At 42.3% G+C, this 20,574-nt stretch overlaps 2 protein-coding genes across 5 annotated transcripts; both read right to left on the reverse strand.

Annotated features, from left to right (window-relative positions):
• Positions 1–528: 528 nt before the first annotated feature.
• kdm5bb (lysine demethylase 5Bb) lies at positions 529–14,280 on the reverse strand. 3 transcript variants are annotated; one of them, XM_028410923.1, is made up of 29 exons: positions 13,884–14,280; positions 12,395–12,472; positions 11,921–12,043; positions 11,659–11,829; positions 11,211–11,267; positions 10,441–10,587; positions 10,214–10,307; positions 9,823–9,941; positions 9,551–9,709; positions 9,262–9,381; positions 9,016–9,174; positions 8,725–8,906; positions 8,460–8,622; positions 8,230–8,349; positions 7,591–7,785; positions 7,213–7,394; positions 6,959–7,083; positions 6,431–6,581; positions 6,212–6,326; positions 5,568–5,923; positions 4,750–4,888; positions 4,491–4,670; positions 3,995–4,156; positions 3,372–3,857; positions 3,204–3,288; positions 2,899–3,107; positions 2,579–2,824; positions 2,312–2,327; positions 529–1,464 (listed from the first exon to the last, which is right to left on the reverse strand). In XM_028410923.1, exons 1-29 carry the CDS (start codon positions 14,034–14,036, stop codon positions 1,445–1,447), a joined length of 4,512 nt encoding a protein of 1,503 aa, XP_028266724.1. In that variant the 5' UTR covers positions 14,037–14,280; the 3' UTR covers positions 529–1,444. The 3 variants fall into 3 exon arrangements, with proteins under 3 accessions (XP_028266724.1, XP_028266722.1, XP_028266723.1); XM_028410921.1 differs by lacking the exon at positions 2,312–2,327 and having other exon boundaries at positions 13,884–14,036; XM_028410922.1 differs by lacking the exons at positions 2,312–2,327; positions 11,211–11,267 and having other exon boundaries at positions 1,327–1,464; positions 13,884–14,279.
• Positions 14,281–15,500: 1,220 nt separating this feature from the next.
• On the reverse strand, positions 15,501–19,731 carry tuba5 (tubulin alpha 5). Of its 2 annotated transcripts, none has more exons than XM_028410933.1 (6): positions 19,565–19,731; positions 18,548–18,773; positions 18,223–18,371; positions 17,257–17,937; positions 16,940–17,185; positions 15,501–15,732 (listed from the first exon to the last, which is right to left on the reverse strand). In XM_028410933.1, exons 1-6 carry the CDS (start codon positions 19,565–19,567, stop codon positions 15,616–15,618), a joined length of 1,422 nt encoding a protein of 473 aa, XP_028266734.1. In that variant the 5' UTR covers positions 19,568–19,731; the 3' UTR covers positions 15,501–15,615. The 2 variants fall into 2 exon arrangements, with proteins under 2 accessions (XP_028266734.1, XP_028266735.1); XM_028410934.1 differs by having other exon boundaries at positions 15,570–15,751.
• Positions 19,732–20,574: the final 843 nt, after the last annotated feature.

The raw sequence follows: 20,574 nt of genomic DNA on the forward strand, positions 1-20,574 counted from the left end.
AAGATCCCCAAAGACTTCAGAGTTCCAGAGGAAATGTACACACTCTAACTCTGGCTCTATTCATGCTTTGTTTTCTTTGTTTTCGACTGAGTGTGACTGGTTCAACAGACTGAGCAGATTCCTATATATTAACATTATGTCACTGCCTATGATCGGTGCTGTGGGTTCATTTTTTTAAGGATTTTTTAAGGGGTATTTTTGTATAAACTCTGACATCAACATATTTAGTCTAGTACGTTTGAACAATAAAACATATTTACTTGAACTTGCAGTAAAAAAAACACAACTCATCACATGATAAATTACATACATGCCAAGAGAAATGATAGCCCTTCATACAGCTTTATATTTGAATATTTATAATAAATTAGATGTCTGTTAGGCAAGATAATATGTAGTTACTGTTCAAAGATACAAGGGACTTCCTACAAGGAATTAATCAAATGGAGAATATTAGAATGAACTTAAATTACATCTACAAGGAAACCAGTGTTTTCGTATCACATTTAAGTGAAAGGACAAGACGTCTCCATAGAACAAAAGGGCTTTATTCCACAATATAAACTTGTAACATCCTTAGCTACCCGAGTCCTTCCTGCTGTATCCTATGCTGGATTACATGCTGTGGATCTACAGTGTCAGCAGCGTCTTTTTCCTTCAACTGTAAACCCGTCCACTTGAGTAGCTTTCTGTACATCACACCAGCATCGCTACAACACAACTCAGCAGAGATGAAGCCATTGAAGTCGATTCAGACAAAAATTATTGCTCAGATAAATAAAACTATTCTACAAAAATGGGAATAATTATATTAAGATGCATGTACTAAACACTGAATTTCAAAGAAAAAAAAATGTGTGGGTTTAGGGGGTGAAAACCTTCTGTCCCCTTTAGCTCAGTTAAACATGCAAGGAGGTTCCAAAGAAGATAATATTAACCCTTGATTAACTCTCTTTACTAGGGGGTGTAAGACTCCTCTGCGCTGATGTAATGGAATCCCATGCAGCACACTTCCTGTGTTTTTTGTTTTTTTTTTCATTTAGACAACCACAAACAATTTATAAGAAGAAAGAAATATATATTTATATATATATTTATAATATATATATATGTAAAAATACAAAAAAATAACTAACATTATAGTTCTGGACAACAAGTCAAAGAGGAGATAGCACCGTTGTTACAAAAGGGTCAGACAGATGGGGGATGCAGGGAGTGAGGACCGGGAGGGGGAGGAGGGCGACAGGATCAGTGACAAATCCAGACTGAGGCTCCAGTAACGGTCTGAGGACAAACAGGCGTCAGAAAAAAACCAAACAAAACCCTTCATTTCCTCATGTGTCCGTCGTTCAGTGTACATGTGACGCAAACGTAGTCCTCCTTCTCCGCCATCTCTGCTGTGACGCCAACACAGACCTGGTGAAACCACTGGTTGCAGCTGCCATCACACTGGACCCAATTGACCTGCAGACAGACACAAACGATCACTGAGCATCGTTCATTTATTAGCTTCTCTTTGCAAATGCACTGCAGCCTCTTTGTGCTGCTAGCTACCAAGCATTAACCCTCTGTAACATCTGAATTCATATTGATGCCATCAAAAAGGCGGTAACTGCAACCTTTAACTCGGACTCACCGCTTTAAAAACATTCAGCTATTAAATTGCTCAAGGCCGAGTAGCCGGGCGATGAATTATTAGATGAGGTTATTTCTCTGTGGTTGTGTATATATGTACACTTGTACTTGTACACACCGTATTTGTGGAACGGACTGTAGGAACAGAATTGCATGAAATTTAGATTTAGAACAGTATCGAGCAGAATTTACCTTCATGTACAAATACACATGACAGTAACATCAACTTGAAAACAGTCGTCATTATCAATAACTGCTCCAACTCTACGCTCTACAGTAGCACCACCCTTCACTTTAGCAAACTGCTGAATATTTCAAACAGTAAGAACACACTACACACAATCAATCTGCTACTGTCTCTAATAGTTCCTGAGAGAGAGAGAGGGAGAGAGAACCTGCTGTCCAAACATGGCACTGAAGGAGGGGAGACTCAATGAACGCACTAAAGCTACAGAAAAACTAAAACAATAAGCTGATGCTACTATTCAAGCTACTAGTGCAGTGCAGTGTGTGGCTACTACTACTGAATAAAAATGTCTAAGGGGATGAGCAAGATGATACCAAAATGTTTTTTTTTTTAATTTTTTTTTTTTTATTTCATAAATAATACAGTGTGTTGGTAGTAGACACACAGTACCTGCCAAAGGGGACAACACCACCAACCTGTTTCACCCACCTTCACTTCCTTCATCCTGCAGATTTCACCACAGCAGAGAGAGTAAGTGGTAGTTAGTTTGACTATTTTCCTGACATGTTACATTAAAGTCTTAGTTGGTTTTCACTGCTATTCTCTCTCCTGCTTATCTGTCAGGAACCACAGCACTGAATCAGCCCTAACATGATGTCAGACCTCTGATTACTGAGAAGCTGCATGTTTGTATTATGTAATCCTGTATTTTTCATCCATTCCAGATTAAATGTATGTCAGAGGACATTTTCTCACCTCGTCTCCCTCTGGCAGCTGACACCTCTCTGCTGGACAGACAGCCATCTCCTGGTCTGAGTCATCAGACTGAGAGAAATCAGAGCGCGGGGAGGAGGAGGTCGACGCTGACCTGTGCTTCGGGTTCTTCTTATTCATCTTTTGTCTTTTGTGAGAGTGCTTTTTGTCCTTTCTTTGCTCTGCATCCTCCCTCTCCAGATGCCTTTTTGCTTTCTTTTCTGAGCCAACCATACTGTTGGAGCCATCCTGGAAAAAAACCAACACTGATACTGACACTGCTTTGAGGAATCCATCGTTTTTGCTGCTGGAAGAGGTCGTACCTGGTTCAGAGGCAGATTTGTTCCCTGAGAGTTAAACTGCGTGTGCTTGTCACATTCTGTGGTGTTCTCCTGTGTTGGTGACATGCATCTGTTTGTGTGCTGGCTATTTGCTCTGTCCAATAAAATATGGTAGAGGCTCTGGACTTCTGGCACAGACACTTGCAGCAGGAGACCCTCCACCATCAGCTCCTCCAACTCCTGACTCAAACCTGTAACAAACACACAGAAGGTTTAGAATAAACTCTTAGCCACATCACAAACAATGCTCAGTCACAAGTGAAGCCCTGAGTGAGGAAAACACTGACCCTGCAGCGGTATGCATCTCTGCTCTGTGTAGAAGACAGTCTGAGTGTGGCCCATCCTGCTCCACTCCGGCGTCAGACAAGGAGCCTGTTTTGAAAACGGCAAACAACAAACTTAACATTTGCAAAAAATTTAACTGCTTAAAAGGTGCCACAGAGATAAGGAGTGACCTGAGTGTTGTTCTGAGTGTTTTCGCTGCCTGATACCCAGCGGGTGAGAGTGGGAGGGGTTCCTGGTCTCTCCTCTGTTTCTTGTAGGTTACATGCCTGTGAAAACTGAAGTGCTCGCTGCTGCCAGTTAACTGTCCTCTCAACCAGATAGTGCAGGGCATCGCCCTCCGGCAGGCGCACCCCCATGTGCCGAAGAGATGCCAGCAGAGAGAGGACTTTGCTTAAGGGGGGTTTTTCTGAGGGCTGGCACTGAGGACAAAGCCATGGCTGTGTTTCGTGGGAGTCTGAAGCATCTCGGACACACACGCTGTGGAAAGCGTCCCTGCAGAGTTCACACTGGAGCATTGCACCCATGGGCGCCTTCTGACAGACACACACCTTCAGGTCCATGCAGTCTGCGGTAGGGAGGAGCTTTGACTCATTTGCTGCCCTGAGATTAGAGAAAGCCTCAATCTCCCGTACCCGTAGTTCCTCCAGAGTCGCCATCTGTTGGGCAGCACATAGATATAGTGTGATGCCTATGATCAAATTGTAGCTGCCTCTTCTTTCCTCCATAAATACTGCTCCTCACTTTCAACTTATCTCTCCTCGCATTTAATTATTTTAAGTTTTAGCCTACTCACTGCAGAGGTAGAGTCCTGGATCTCTGAAAGAGCTTTTTCCACATCGCTGAGAGTACTGAGCCGTGGCACTTTCTTTTTGTTACTTTTGGGTGATTCCTTCCCTTTTTTGGCCTTCCTCTTTGGAGAACCTATATTTCCAACTTCACACCTTGGACACAGGACCTGCAATGCACACAACCATTAACACAAACAATACAAAATACACCCTTACACAATTAAAAAGACACCCCTTAAAACTTTTCTAAAACATTTAGTTACATGTTCTGTGATGTCCATGACTATTTACAACCTCAATTAGTAGACAGATTTCTTTTTCATTCATCATTTTTCAACTTTAATTTAAATATTTCACTTAGGATAATAAAGTGTGGCACTGAACACACGGGCCAGGTAAACCCTGGTGAGGGTTTTGGATGGCAGACAGTTACACAGCTCTCAACTGCCTTCCATTAAAACTCAGAAGGATCCTGCTCATCTTATGGTGCTGATATTTTACCTCTAGTATGGTCAGGGTTGAATCTTTCTGAAGAAAAACTGATGCTGCAGATTCTTTCCATTCCTGTACTTCTAACATTAGAGACTCCAGCCTGTCTAAAGGCTCTAAGTGGACTTGAACGGCGTGTCCTCGTAGCACCATGTCAGAGAGGCGATCCACCATCAGTATGCAGCCACTGGCCTGGAATCAGAAGAATGATTCAGCTTTAAAATCAACCAAGTCATCCGGAAATGAGACTATTAATATAGTGGGTCCTGACCTGAAGCTCCTCAGCTTCTTGGAGCCACTCCTGGGCTTTTCTGATAGTGTCTTTCAGGAGAAGACAGTTTGGGAGGTAAGCAGGGATGCTGGACACCTTCTCAGCAGCAGCACTGAGAGTCTCTATGGAGTGTGGAGGTCTGGTGGGCAGAAACACAAATTAAATGCTATGCAGACTGTGAGCTTTGCCTCATTTCAGTGTTATCTTTCAACTGTGTATGACACTAACAACAACATTAAACTTTAAAATTGATTAAAAAATGTCCTGCACATATATGTTTTATAGTTAAACATATGGAAGACAGGCTGAAAAAAAAAAACGAGCTCCTTTAGAGTTTAAAATACAATTCAATCCCAATAGTGAAAGCTGCAATGTGGCACTGGAAACATAACGTTTTGCCCTGATTTAAATTAGTTTATTTGATCATGAAGAGGAGGTGCACATTCCTGACAGCCATGCTATTAAAAGCTTCTGAAAAGCACTTATGATAGTTAATATTGAACAGCACTGAATACCAATGGAATGAGGGCAGAACCAAACATGATGCTCACTTTTTGTTGGTCTTGTTGAATATTCTAGCAGCAGCTTTTTGCACTAGCTGTAATTAAAATGAAGCAAAATCAGGAGCACTGATGTAATATTATATTATTCAGTTACAATCAGTGCAAATACCTCAACAGAGAGTTACAACTAAGAAGCAGAATAACATTTGAGAAAATATATGGTTTTTGTTTTACAGTTAGAGCAGCCTATCATAACATGCTTTTCAACCCTGTGGCCTATAGGTGCAAACACCATCATACAGGTGCTGCCCTCACCTGGCTTTAAGGAGACTGTTCGCCTTGTCCTCCCAGTGCTCGGAGACAGTGAGCTGCTCTTGAAGGCGAGCCATGGCTTTCTCCACGGATGGATGAGGTGCTAGGCCGACTCCTTGGTCGATGAGCCTCCTCATGGCCTCCAGAGTGAGGGTGGCAGGCTGAGCGCTGGCCTGCTGCACCTCCTCCAGCCACCGTGCCTGTTCTAGCCTCACTCGCAGGTGGGGTAGCTCCGGCAGATCCACGTCAAAATCAAAACTGACATCTACTAGGCCCTGGATCTCAGTGATGCTGGGAAGTTCATCTGCTAATACCTTCTCACTGTGCTGCTGGAAGTCCTCAATGCGATTCAAGAGTTCCTGAAGAAAGGCATCATTATTTGAAGTGAAGTCAGAATAAATGCTAATTTCTGTGATCACATCAACAACATACTACTGGAAATTATGCTGGTCCAATTTAGTTCTTTTTATTTCTCTTTGAAGTAGTGCCCCTGTGTGTCAAAACTGTTGAGGTGCGGTCCTCGCATTTGAATACATTTAAATAACTGAAACTGTCTGCAGATAAAACAGCATAACTGCAGGCAGATTAAAATATGGTATAAAACTTCAGTGATATTTTATAATGTGCATTTCTCCTCCCTTACTCACCTTCAACATCGGTGCCTGAGGGAGGCTGCAGGGGAGGTTATACAGCTTCCTCACAAACGAACTCAGCTCCTCCACGGTCAGCTGGCTCCGTGACTTTCCACTACCACACCGATACCTGGGAGTGTGGAAAGAATCAACCCTGTTAAAGCACTGATGCTGCTTTATGACAGATCATGTGAGGAATGTAGAAGCCTATCTGATGCAGCATATTTACTCTACCTAGTCTGCCTTTTGCCATTCAACAACTGCTGTGCCACAGTGGAGCACTTCTCTGCATCCTGTGTGACCAGACGCAGCCGGCGCAGCAGGTCGTTGTCAGGGAACAGCGTAACCTCTGATTCAGAAAGGAGGGAGCGAAAGACTGGCAGACCTGCGGAGGAAAACAGGCAACAGTTAAAGTTGTGTATGTTATGTGTGCAGGGGGAGAAACATGCTTTTAACTTTCTAAAAGAGGAACACCTTCAATCTCGTGTGACCGGCAACACCTTCAGCCTCTAACACCTGACTTCACACACAGGACGGTACTACCTCCAAATTCTGCTTTTGAACTTGCAGGCAGCAACACCTCGAGCCATGTGCATGGGTAACTAGCATTAGTGAACCTACTTTTTTTCAACCTTGCTCATGATGCTTTCATACTGGAGCTAACCTAATGTAAGCAAATGGCAGTTATTTAACTAAACATGTACAACCACTGGAATGGTCCTTTATTGCTTTGTTTTTAAATCACTGGCTATTGCTGCTTACCTTTTTTCTTTTCAAGTTTAGCCTCTAGAGTCTCTGTCACACGGGAGGCCCATTCATCATACAGTTCAGCTCGCTGCTTCACAGCATTCATCATGGGGAACAGGTTGTCCAGTGTGTGTCTGTAACTGCAGCAGCAAACAAAACACTGAATTTATGGGGACACAAATCTAGGTCAAGAGAACCAGAGTTATCAGAGTGGTAAAACAAGCACTGAATTTATATATTTTCACTACCTCAGGTTCAGTGGCACTTACTTCAGTGTGTAGTTGGAGACAGGACAGGAGCAGAGATCACTGATGTGGTGCAGACAGACTAACACTCCTGGGCTACAGGTACAGGTGATGGCAGACAGGTAGCATGTGGTTCTGCACTTGATACATTGCCGCTCATCATCCTGGAGGTGATCATATTTTGCCTCCTTGCACTCCACCACCCCCTGAAGGTGAGACAGTAGTTAATGTGCTAAAAAGCAAAAGAAACCAGAACCTAATACTGTGGAGGTCTTTGATTGAGTGAAGCTAAACCTTTTGTAATGTCCTCTACATGCAATTATTCAAACAATTCTTGCATATTCTAAATAATAACATTATGTTTCTACATGCCTGTGAGAAGGATAATGAAAACTACTGTACCATTTTCTTCACTTTCTCCCTCAATTCCTGCTCTTCTCGGATCATGGTGACCATGTCCTTGTGGACAGCTGAGGCCAGGACCACACTGAGTGTTTCTGCTTTTAAGGCCATGTTGCACACCATCTCATCATGGGAGAACACGTTGTACCGGTGCAGCATGCGATAATGGTCAACACACTGCCTGCCGAGAGGCATCTGTTGGAGAAGAAATGCAAAAACGGGGTTTTAAGGACAATTTAAGGAGCGAATGATACATAAAATGCTAATACATGAAATGCAGGAAAATATATTGGCAACAATCTATATAAAATAATGAGAAATCCTCCACACTGGGGCCCACGAGGTGATGCAATAAATCCATCTGTCTCCATTTGACCAGGGCAGGATTATAGGCCAGCAGTGTTTTTTGTTTTTATACTGCTTGGTTGTTTAATCTGCATTATGCTCTGCAGTTTTTAGAACCACTCAGAAATATGTCCTCTGTAATGGGTACTTTTTGCTGCCCTAAAAACACCCATGACAAAGCTCCCACATAGGAAGTTTAAGTGATGACATCACCTCAAATGTGTGGCTCTTCCAGGGGTTTAAAAACATCCAACAATGTCCCGTTTGGAAACCAACAAATTAAGTGATACACACCCAGTCCACAGTGCAGAAGTTGACCGCCTCAGCAAAGTTGAAGCCCTGATTGAAGCCACTGTGATAGGCTCTAGGAAATGTGATGACAAACTCTCCAGCACACTGGTTTGTCCGGTAAATCTAAAAGAGGAGGAGGGCAGAACAAGATCCTGTTAGAAAGATCAGCTTCTCATTTATTTAAATATCAGTAGTGAGGAAGGTGAAAGCAGCTACAGGAAGAGAAAACGTACTGGGACTCCATGAGCCATCAGGGTGTTGGGGTTCATGATGGTAACCAGCTGGTGTAGCAGGTCCGGCTGAGACTCAAACAGCTCTGGGGCCAGTTTCTTCATCACTGCCTCTAGTTGTTCTGCAGCAAAGCCAGGGGCTCCGTACCATGTTTTGGGTTCCCCCCTTGTAGAGATTTAAACAAAAACAAAATTAAACAACTATTAAGCTAAAAAAAGTTGAGCTTCACCTGTATAAACAACTGCATCAGGGGGAGGAGGTTCCTACCAGTGCAGGTAATTGATGGAGTAGCTCCAGTGATCCTCAATGTGCCAACAGAAGGAGGAGAAGCACATGCCAACATAAAGCCACGGCAGCGTCATTCCACAGATGTCAGCTGTTACGTGAGTCAATACAGACGGGTTCATCATTGCTAGGTTGTTGAGGTTCCAGCCACATTTGAGGTATTTCTGGAAAAGGGAAGACATTACCAGGTCAACAAACAACAGTGACTGTGTGATACAGTGTACATGCAAATTTAATCAGTCACATCATGAAAATTGCAGAAAACAATTATACCTCATCAGCTGGGGAAACCTTAAATTTTCCATTTGGGACGGGGAATCCGCTCCCAAACTCCTTTGAGGCGATATCGGCTCCATATTCTACAGTCACGTCCTCCTCAATGGCTCCAACCAAACGCCAGAACTCTTTCTCCACCAGCTCAGTGGGTACCATCTGCAATGAACAAGTGAAGGACGTATATATAAAACAGCAACATCCACAGCCAGAAGAGACGGACAGATTGAAATCTCTTGTACTTACATGAACTGGCATGTTGAAGTAATCAGATTTAAATGCATCTGCCATTTGCCCAAATGCACGCAGAGAATAGTCTCTGTACGCTTGTTCAAAGCCAAACGCCTCGTGAGGTTTGCTGCATTCCTGTGGGAAACAACATTTTTTTTTACATTTTTGCAGCAGCTCCCAGTGTTATTGTTTTAAAGTCATTAATCTGTGATGTGAAGTCTATGTCCATTTAAAGGTCATTGTGAGATGAGCTGTAAATCAGGTAAAAATAATACTGTAGAGATACTGAAAAAACAATCCTCACCTGAGCCAGACACTTGGGGCACCTCCAGTCTCCTCTGGGGACATCATGCAGAGGAGGGATAAGACAGAAGGTGTGGTAGCTGTCGTCACAGCCGTCACACAGCAACAGACGGTCCTCATCTGCCCCACTGCCACACACCAGACAAACAACCAGATCCACCTGGGCAGCAACAGGAACAGTTTGTAAAGTGACAACCTCGCCTAAATGTAGTCATTGTTTGATCTATACATTTCATCATACACAAAGAGCAGATAAACACAGTTTGTGCTTACAGGGTTCTGAGGAAGTGGAGGGATGATTTTCTTGTACCGTGACTTGGATTTGTCAGCCTCAATTATTGGATCCCTAATTTCGACTGGTTCCTGTTTCACTGGAATGGGAATCTCTTTTTCTGCAAGACAACAGGAAACATTACTAACACTACTTCCAACTGCTTTATCATATAACTTCTACACTTAACTCACAGGAAGCTTAACTCTCTCATGTTTGGGTTATGCTACAGTAGAATTTTTAATTTTGTCAATTTATTTGTATTTTGAGCAGTTACTGTAATACATCAGCATAATAATATAATAACAGCTTGGTAATAAGTTGTTTATATAACTCCAGCAAGCATCTTTATAGTAACCGTTTCTTCCTGAATATATGGACGCAGAGACTGACCTGGTTCTGGCTTGACAACGAAAGAACCCATCCTGCGCCTAAGGTTGGGCTTGTTCTCGCCTGGCTCGCCTGGTTCAGTCTTCACGCAAACAGCCTGCAGGAAAAAAAAACAGTGATACTTGTGACAACTCTAAACCTGCTTTCATCAGGTGGAAACTGTGGTGAATAACTGAGGTGGGGTGTGCTGGTTTCAATCAGTTTCAATCAGGTGCTGGTGTGGTTCCTACCTCGCACTTCATGCGCTTGGCTCTGCGAGCACTGGGGCAGGTTTCAGGCATCTGGGCTAGCTGTCTCTGAGCTGGGTCCTGCAGCTTGAGCTCCATGATGTCCTTGCTTTCTAGGCTTTCCTCTGGCTGGATAGGCTTCTGAACACACTGGAAGAAACAGAAAGACTGTTACAAACACAACTCTAAGTTATTAAAATAACACACATTTGTGTGTACATAACTGGAAATACCTGTACAGTGATGAGCAAGATATCAATGCAATGCCAGATACAGTTAAAAAGTCACAGATAAGAAATAAGTTTTGAAGTGTCATAAACCGGATATGTTTAAAAGGAACCCGCGTGTGTGTGTTAGAGAAGATAATTCCATGCAAGACTCAATTGAAAGTATCTGAACATACTGAATGTAGTTGAGAGCCACGAGAGACTCTGAGGAGGATGTGGTTAGTTATAGTCTGAAACCTCAAACAAGCAGCCGAGAAATATGCTAAGGACTGGTCTGAGATGTTGCAGTGGTATACAGGTCAGACTTTCAGGAGTTGCCTTTTACTTTTTACAGTAGCACTTCATTGTGTGTTTAACTGCACAAAACATCACAACAGAAAACAAATAAGCATAAATACTCTACTACTACTGTGAAACAGTATTGTACTTTTTCATTCATTCCAGACATTTGTTACTCTTCTAAGCCCATGTCCTGACCCCATTAAAATACACACATAAAGATGCATTTAGTTAACTGGGAGTTTCACTGTCTTAACACAAACATACCTTTTCAAATTCCGGATCAGCCTCCAAACGCATCAGTTTGGAAGCTAACTCTGGGGCCTGAGGCAAGAGAGAGCTTTGGTAATTAAACAATTTAAAGTGACCTCTCCAGGAGGTCACACATTACCAATACTTGGATGAGCTCTCTTGAAAACATGTTGTGCAATACTAGGGTGCAAGTGGAATTGACATGACTAGACAATATTAGAATGAATTCACACTTCATACATTGGTTTAAATAGCATAAAATCACATTAAACACATTGAACAGTAGCACAGGCTACAGGCTTTCTTAAGGGTTATATTATTCATGTAACATTCAAATCACCAGCAGGACCAATTCTAATGAATCTGTGATTAAACTTTGAGGGGAACGTTAATGAGCTGCATTACCAGGGCTTTGTTTACTCATCAAGGTATGCTGTCATACTAATGAATGCGTCCAACTCACCAGCAGGTTAGCTCCACTCTGAAACAGATTGTAGGGATAGAGGATTCGCTCATAATGCCCTCGCAGGTGTGAGCCGACAGCTTTGCCAGGGGTGAAGCCCATTTGTAGTGCGATCTTGGTCCATCGCCTGTCCTGGCAGACAATGTCAAATCCACCCTCCTCTGCTACCAGCTGAAACGACAAGAAAAAAAAAGGAGAGTTAATCATTCACTGCATTTCAAAATAAACAGAAAGATGGTGAACAGTGGCATCAATAATCCACCTTATTCAGCTTATATAAATCCAATATCTTCCTCTCCACATGAGGAATCTTCAGGGTACATCCCTGCAAATCCCAAAATTTGGCAATCTGGTCCAAGAAGTTGAGCTTGACTCTGGTCTGTGCCTGAGATAAAAGATGTAAGCAATGACAATGACAGTCAGCCAAACATAAAAGACATTCAAAGAAGGAGAATGATCACTGCTGTGTTCTATTTCCATACAGGCAAACTAATAAATGATTTTGTTTTTAGTTTTGATTAAGTAACAACTAATCCCTGCAATTACCAGTAATTTATCCATCATTACATAACATTATTACAATGTATTAACATAGCCATCCTTTGTTCTCCAGTTGCTTTTGTTCATGTACGAGTAATAACAACATGAATGGGTTAAAAATAGGACACGTTTTCAGGTAAACAGACAGATATTACAGTCAAATAAGTTCTGGTATAATCTGGCAGGCAAAACTCACCTCCAGTTCATTGAGCCGCTGGATTCGAGGAACAAAGTGAAGTCTGTCAACATCGCAAGCAAATGGAGGCTGCCAGCCCTACAGAGTGACAAAAACACACACGATGGCACATGAAGGTCATCCTGTCATGTAATTATGACTTTCATTTTTACCTTGATATGCTATTTTACTAAGACTACGTGGTAACTCTTCGGACACTTTTTCCACTTGTGGCAAGTGGTTTTCAGAATATGCACCAAATTTAAAGACATTTTAATATATATATATATATATTTTTTACTCATGATTTGTTAAGTAAAATTATGCAGGTAAAACAGAGACTTGACAACTGGCTGCAGAATTTGAAACATATATTAGAAGCAAGTTGCTGCCTACAGTATAAGAACACTGCGATCTCTTTCAGTTTCAAACCCACAACACAGATCAATAATAATGTTGTCACTACTACACATGGCATGAGTATTAACAATAAAAACACCCCATCCCACAAGAATGGGGGCCCCAAGTTCTTGTTTTAAGTCAGTAGCCAACATCCCCCACTGGCACACAAAATGGCCAGATGGAAGACTCACTCACAAGCCCAGCTTACCACAAAGCCAACATGGAGGACAACACCCTACAATACATACAGGCTCATACATGAACAGTGGCTCATTCTCAACACATTTTAATAAGGTGCACCGCAGCTGCACTGTTGTGTCATACCGTGGTTCTGTTCCCAACTTCAGAAGTCAACACTTTTGAACTTAATGATGGGGTTCGTAATTAAACAACAGTGTACTTTTTGTCCCACTGTGAGGTTAAAAAAAATAATTAACACCTCAATATAAAAGAAAATATGACTACAGTCATTTTGATACGTAGATAAACACACTTTGCTTCAGTTGCTGATTAGAAATTGACCGAAAAGTAATGGACCACACGCTGACTGACCCAACTGCTTCATGATGCTCTTTAACAAAATAATCAATAATTAATCAACTTCTGGACATTTAGACACGAACTGGATGAAAAGCGGTTCATATCACTGTCTATTATCTGATCACACCATGGTTTTTTTTAAACCATCCTCTGCTTCTACGCAGAAGAATGGCTTCCGCATAGCCACCTATGTCAACGCTGTATGCTAAATTATGACAGGTTGCTGTTAGCATTAGCCTGCTAGCTCAGGGGCTCAATGACCGGAGCCCCGAGACTTTGTTGACACACGGTGAACCACGAATATAATCCACTGTTGATCGATACAGACATCTTAACGGCTGCTAGCGACGTCAAAGTCGAGCAAAACAACGCCGTTATTAAAAAAAAAAAAACAACAATTGAAAGCTTGCTAGCGGTGGCAGCACAAAGAATGAACACAGCCGTGCATCCGCCATGTTGAACAGTCCCTTTAAATCCCCAGCGCTCGGTCCATTTACTGCCGTCTTAACGGTAGACTAATTCAGCATCCACGTCCCGGTGACGGTTAATCATCTAATATCGGACTCACCGGAGGCGGCCGGACTTTGCAAATGCCCGTTTTTTCAGCAATGGGACGGATCTTATTGATGAAGGCATAGGGATCTTGAAATTCTTCCCAGCTGGGCTCGAAGACCGGGCACTCCGGAGGAGGCTTGAACTCGTCCGGCCGAGGCTGGCTCATGGTTTCGGACCGACCCGGTGGTAGCTCGGACAGGACAGGTCACCGCACGTATCGGCGTGTAACGGTTTCCCTGGCAGGTTTTTTTTTAAAAAAATGTATTTATCCCGTCTATTCACCGTCAGAGTCGGTGGCAGTCAGTCGACATCAACACGAGAGAAGGCAGCTTACACACACATAGCCTACACACACGCTCTCTCTCTCTCTCACACACACACACACACACTCTTACACACACACACATCCACGCACAGAGAGAATGTTCCAAGGCAGTGAGCACGTCCGCCCGAAAAACTAGACACCACACAATTCTTATTAATGGTGTATGATTTCTCATCTTCCGCAATGTTTGCTGTAAAAACAACCTATTATTCAGTAACTACAGCCAAACATCATTTACATTTGATCATGTAATAACCCATTTGTTAACAGTTCTTTTCGCCTGTGTTTTGGAATAAGATGTGGTTTAATTTACTGCTGATGTGAGAGAAATGAAGGTTTTCTGTGGCAGCTTTCGTGCAATGAGGCTGCAGCCAAGATCAACATCTTAAAAGCCATGAAATAATAAAATAGTGCACTGAGTAAGTATTGGAAATTAAAAGGGCAACTACTGTCTGCATATTAAATGAATTTCCTGTCAGATCAAATCATGTATCAGCAAAGGATCCAAGCCACTCACCTCAGCGTCATTATCAGCAGCATGAAAGTGTCTGTAAAATGTCATTATAATAAAGTACAATATTTCAATAAGGGTAGCCTGTTTTGTAGAATCACTACAATTATCTTTATGTTTTGACTAAGTTTGCACAAATGCTGATCTTGTCTGTACAAAGTTTAAAACATATTTGGCCATAATTAAAACTGTGCTGTGTTATTTTAAATAATCCACATCATTTGTTGCTGTGCATCCTGCATAATAAGGCTATTATTGCTACTTCCAGTAGTCTACATCCCACACTGTCGTTGCTATTTTCCAGTGAACTTGTTTTTAAAGCCTGCATCTTGACATGTGAGCCTGCAGGCTGCAGCACACAGGCGTCCATGATGCCTGCCATGCTCTACGGGCTATTCTCTGAAAAATCATAGTGAAAACACCTCTAACTTTGACCATTCTGGACTTTTTTCACTTCCCCCTGAGCCGACAGTTATCGGTATCTTTTTATGAAGGCACCATTTTTACAGACTGTTATTAATAACCGCTGAATTGTAGGCTAGTGTGTCAAACAATCCCCTCCTTTGTAGACTGTCTTCTGTTTACACTCGCGCGGATGGATATGTGCAGGTGACACCTTCACGGCTACCGGGACTCGTTGATTAAATAGCCAGCGTGAGCAGTTTGATTGGCTGTTAATCGGAACATCTGCTGCCACATAAGCCAAAACCAAAGACTCCTCAGCTGCTTTCACAACACGTTTCTACACAGTGAAAGAAAAGGGAGGAAAAAACACAGAAGTTGTCAGCAGGAGGAGTTTTTATTCTGCGTTTAACTTCATACAAAGAGCAGCAAACAGATCAATTCTAATCAATATTGAGTGTGACCCAAATAAGCTTCTGAACCCAGTTCCCATTCTGTCTCTTCATGTCATACTGGTCTGACTCCATGATGCTCAGGATGTGGGAACCAGGCCATCTGTTGCTCCTGGTTCTCCGAGCTGCAGATCCGTCCCCATGACCTCTGTCTGTATGTTTGAAGGCGCTGCTGCGTGATGGATGAAGACCTAAACATCAAACAGTGCTGTCTACACACTGGCTGCTTCACAGAGGAAACTGGTGGTTTTAATATGGTTTGAGATCAAAATGTAGCAGTGAGACGGAAGCAGAGACTGGATTGGCTTCATTAAATGCTATAGAAAATTGAATACATTGTGATGATAGATGTATGGTTTTTTTTATTACACATTCCTATAATGTGGTGTAGCTCCTGCTCTTTCATCCTCTCTGTTCTGGTTACCTCTTCTCCTCCTTTACCCAGCCAGCTATCAGCAGGATGGTTCTCCCTTGTGGGTCCTGCTCAGGGTTTCTTCCTGTTAAAAGAGAGTTTTTCCTGCCTGCTGTCTGCTGTAAAGAGCACCTAGAGACAATTATGATTGTAAAAGGTGCTATAAAAATAAAATGGAATTGAACTCAATTTAAAATACACTGTAATAAAAACTAATAAAAAATGATTTTGTCCATTTATATATTTAAGAGTGTCAGTTTTATACTTAAGAGATGCAAAGGTTTCATGATTTTTTTTACTATTATTAAAGGTTTCATTTAATTCTGTAGTATTTCCTTGAAAATGCAAAACCCCTGTACATTAGGATTACTCAGGAGAGTGTAAGCTTAACCTTTGGACTGTAGGACTGTGGACAGCATGAGGAGACAATTGCTCACAGATGTCTCAGTGTAAGGTTAAAACGTGCTCATCCTGCCTCTTTTGGTGCTGGAACTGAACTAAGCTTGTGTTCTTTAAAGGAGTTCAGGGTCACAAAACCACCACAGTCGTACAATGAAAGCTTATAGGATGTTTGTTCATACATATCCAGCCTGTGCTGAATGTCCAGTCAATACTTCTCCACACATTTAGGTTGAATTAAGGATTAAGGTAGAGGCAGAGCAATAAAATACCTTGTGATGATATTTAGAGGTGATCACTTTTAGTTCACTGTTTGTAGGCAGCAAAGAAGCAGACAGGAAATATGTGCCACACAGTGGAAGAAGGGCCAGCTCTAACGCTGCTGACAAACTTTGTTTCAGATAAAGTGTGGCTATTCTAATCAAAAGGTGTCATAAAAACATGGCAGTGAGAGAAGTCGTCTCTTTGGTTAATTATAGAAGGTAAATGTGTAAAATCACAGGGCGCTGCCTGATATGATTCAGTACTCCCTGTCATCGCTGTCATCATCGCTGGTCATTTTTCCCACCTCCTCGTAATCTTTTTCCAGACAGGCCAGGTCCTCTCTGGCCTCTGCGAACTCCCCCTCCTCCATGCCTTCTCCAACATACCAGTGGACGAACGCGCGCTTCGCGTACATGAGGTCAAACTTGTGGTCAAGACGAGACCAGGCTTCAGCAATAGCAGTAGTGTTGCTCAGCATGCACACGGCCCTCTGGACTTTGGCAAGGTCTCCACCAGGAACTGGGGTTGGAGGTTGGTAGTTAATACCGACCTGTTGAGACGAAGTGGACAGTCAGAGATGACAGGTATCAAGCTGTGTGTTACCGGTATTGCATTGCTCACCTTGAAGCCAGTGGGGCACCAGTCTACAAACTGAATGGAACGTCGGGTCTTTATGTTCGCAATGGCGGCATTCACATCCTTTGGGAGGACGTCACCTCGGTACAGCATGCAGCACGCCATGTACTTCCCATGACGAGGATCACACTTGACCATTTGATTGGTTGGCTCAAAGCAGGCGCTGGTGATCTCAGACACGGTCAGCTGCTCGTGGTAAGCTTTCTCAGCAGAGATAATCGGTGAGTAGGTAACCAGCGGGAAGTGGATCCTTGGAAATGGGACCAGGTTGGTCTGGAACTCCAACAGATCCATGTTAAGGGAGCCGTAGAAACGAAGGGAAGCGGTGATGGAGGAAACAATCTGACCGATCAGTCTGTTGAGGTTGATGTAACCAGGACTTTCGATGTCCATGTTGCGACGACATATGTCGTAGATGGCCTCATTATCCACCATGAAAGCACAGTCGGAGTGCTCCAAGGTGGTGTGGGTGGTCAGGATGGCGTTGTAGGGCTCCACCACCGCGGTCGACACCTGAGGAGCCGGGTAGACAGCAAACTCCAGTTTGGATTTCTTGCCATAGTCGAGAGATAGGCGCTCCATCAGTAGAGAGGTGAAGCCAGAGCCAGTCCCCCCACCAAAGCTGTGAAAGACGAGGAACCCTTGCAGACCGGTGCATTGATCCGTCTGATGAGGAAGACACAACAAGCATGATTTAAAGCAGCAAGAATATCAATATTAGACTAGAATGAAACATGTAAATACGTGTTTGGTTGTATATTAATAAGGCTGGTTGTGGCTGTGAATGAGATACAGTTTAGTATATGAGTGCAGGCCTGAACATCCAGTATGAGCTCCTAAACAGTCCGCTGATCTGTTGAATTATAGCTCATGCAAAGATAAAAATCACACAATTATTTTACAAATAATTAAGTTTTTTAGGAAAAACATCAAGTCGAGCATGGTACTAACCATTTTACGAACTCGCTCCATGACTCTATCAATGATCTCCTTCCCCACGGTGTAGTGACCACGCGCATAGTTGTTGGCTGCATCCTCCTTTCCAGAGATCAGCTGCTCAGGGTGGAAGAGCTCTCTGTATTTTCCAACTCTCACCTCATCTGGAAGGAAAGCACCAAACTCAGACCAGGCCGCAGTGAACGTGGATAATCATTTAATTCCTTTAACATTTTCATCATACCCAACCCACCACTGGAAGAGAATAAGAACGTGCTTTGAAAAATGTGACAATTAAAGATGTAAATTTAAAGACTTGCTACATTTCAAGCATTCTCACCAACCACTGTGGGCTCCAGGTCTACGTATATCGCTCGTGGAACATGGCGGCCAGAGCTGCTGTTGTTGAAGAAAGTGCTGAACGGACCATCCCGAGAGTTTTCTCCTTCAGGACCACCCAAAGAGATGCCGTCAGGACCGATCCCGTGTTCGAGACAGAAGAGCTCCCAGCAGGCATTTCCTGTCTGAACACCTGCCTGGCCCACATGGATAGAGATGCACTCTCTCTGTGCAGAACCAAAAAGAAGGAAATAATCAGCTTCAGCAGGAGATTTGATCAAAAACACTAAAAAAATGATTAATGCTGGAATCCATATTTTAGCAAAAATCCACTCATTGGGATTTTAGGAGGATAAGATGAACATTTTCAAAATAAAAGTCACATGTTGCAAGATTTTGTATAAACTTTCTTAAGGTGCTGTAAAGATTTCAGAAAACGCTCAGTTTGGATTTGGGGAATTCAGACATGAATATTAAAGTAAATCTACAAATACACCAAAAAGAGCAACTGAAGATCTATCAAGTTGCATTTTGAAACAAAATACTCCTGTAATGTCTCTAAATGCAAACAGGAAGCAGATGTTTCTTTGACCAAATATAATAATTATAAAGTTTTATATTAAATATAATTACACTGACATTCAGGCTACAGTGATACACTGTATTGTTTGTTATGCTCTCGTAAACAATGTCACTTAACAGGCGCGCTCATTCCAACAATGTTTTGTTTTCCAAACGGTTCCAGCAGCCATGTTTCAACATGCTGGGAGTTTCAGCTTGTGTTGCCTGGAGGGGGAACATCCCTCAAGATGATTTTTTAGTTGTTGACTGACATGTTAGACATGGAAGGACCAAACATGAACAATTATTAAATGCATCTAAACTTAAATATCCACCAATAACAAGGCAACAAACAGAAGAGGGCAAAGTATTACATTTATAACACAGTCTAATTATTTAGGAAAAATGATTAAAGAGTGAATATCAAAGCATTAACACCTTCATCACCCCTCCTTACCATGTTAGTCCAGATGCTAATGCAGAATGCAGAAAGTTTTGTCGAACAGATGTTTCACTGCAGCACTCCACACAGACAGTGTAATTCCTGGCAGGGTTCCTGGATGAGTATTGTGTCTGTATCGACACCGCTCCGCTCTGCCTCGTCTGCTGCCTGCAGCTCTTTATAAGCGCAGACCTCTGTCTGACGGTGCTGATTCAGGACTTCAGGAGGAGGAGGGAGTAGAGAAGATGGAGGGAGGGATGATAACTTTCTTACATGCAGCTAGTTCTACCTGAAAGTTGTCTTTCCCACTTTTCTTGTTGGTACCTGCACGCATATGAGGACCATTAGTCTTGCTTTATTCACATTTCTGATGGAGCGTCGCCTCATTAGTTTGGTCATAAAATGCAAAATGAAAAGATAAACTCCATCCTCCATTATAACTGAATAAAACACCTCATCATGAAATAAGGTACTAAACTGGTGAGAAGATTACAATGATCTAAGAAGTGTAGAAGTTTGTCTCAGTGCCTCTGATGGGTTGTAATTAGAAGAAAATAAATGGATTAATTTTTACCTCTCTGAGTCTGAAATATTTAACATCTGAGAAATACTCATAGTAGCTATGATATTAATGTCCAGCAGGGTATTTGTATTATAAAACATTGCAGCAAATGCAGCTTTAAAATGCAGTGGAATAAAAAAGTAGGATATCTTCCCTGAAATATTGCTCAAATAAATAAAAACATATAAGAAAAAATGTACCCTCCTTACACCTTATTTTATTACAGGCACATTTTGAATCATAATATTTCTCTCTATTAAAACCCACATTTAAATAACCCTGCAAGATTACACTTACAAAAGGCAGCTATGCAGCAGTATCTGATCGCCCTCTTCAGCATTCAGCGATTCAGAGCTTCACTTTTAAAAAATGGTGCCAAGCTTCCTGTGTGGCAAATATGTTGCCACCATTATTAGTCTGAACATGAGATCCATCTTTTATGGGAGCAACAGGACCAGAGCTC

Source organism: Parambassis ranga, chromosome 7 (assembly GCF_900634625.1).
Source record: "Parambassis ranga chromosome 7, fParRan2.1, whole genome shotgun sequence".
NCBI classification, from domain to species: Eukaryota; Metazoa; Chordata; class Actinopteri; family Ambassidae; genus Parambassis; species Parambassis ranga.

Excerpts from the sequence above, each read along its gene's own strand:
- kdm5bb (XM_028410921.1), bottom strand. The coding sequence starts at position 14,036 with ATGAGCCAGCCTCGGCCGGACGAGTTCAAGCCTCCTCCGGAGTGCCCG. Across the intron at positions 11,268-11,658 it reads AGAGTGGAGCTAACCTGCTG|GCCCCAGAGTTAGCTTCCAA; the intron begins GTGAGTTGGACG and ends CTCTTGCCTCAG. Across the intron at positions 3,108-3,203 it reads GAGATGCATACCGCTGCAGG|GTTTGAGTCAGGAGTTGGAG; the intron begins GTCAGTGTTTTC and ends TGTTTGTTACAG.
- tuba5 (XM_028410933.1), bottom strand. Across the intron at positions 17,938-18,222 it reads TGGAGCGAGTTCGTAAAATG|ACGGATCAATGCACCGGTCT; the intron begins GTTAGTACCATG and ends CTTCCTCATCAG. Across the intron at positions 17,186-17,256 it reads GGTGCCCCACTGGCTTCAAG|GTCGGTATTAACTACCAACC; the intron begins GTGAGCAATGCA and ends TCGTCTCAACAG.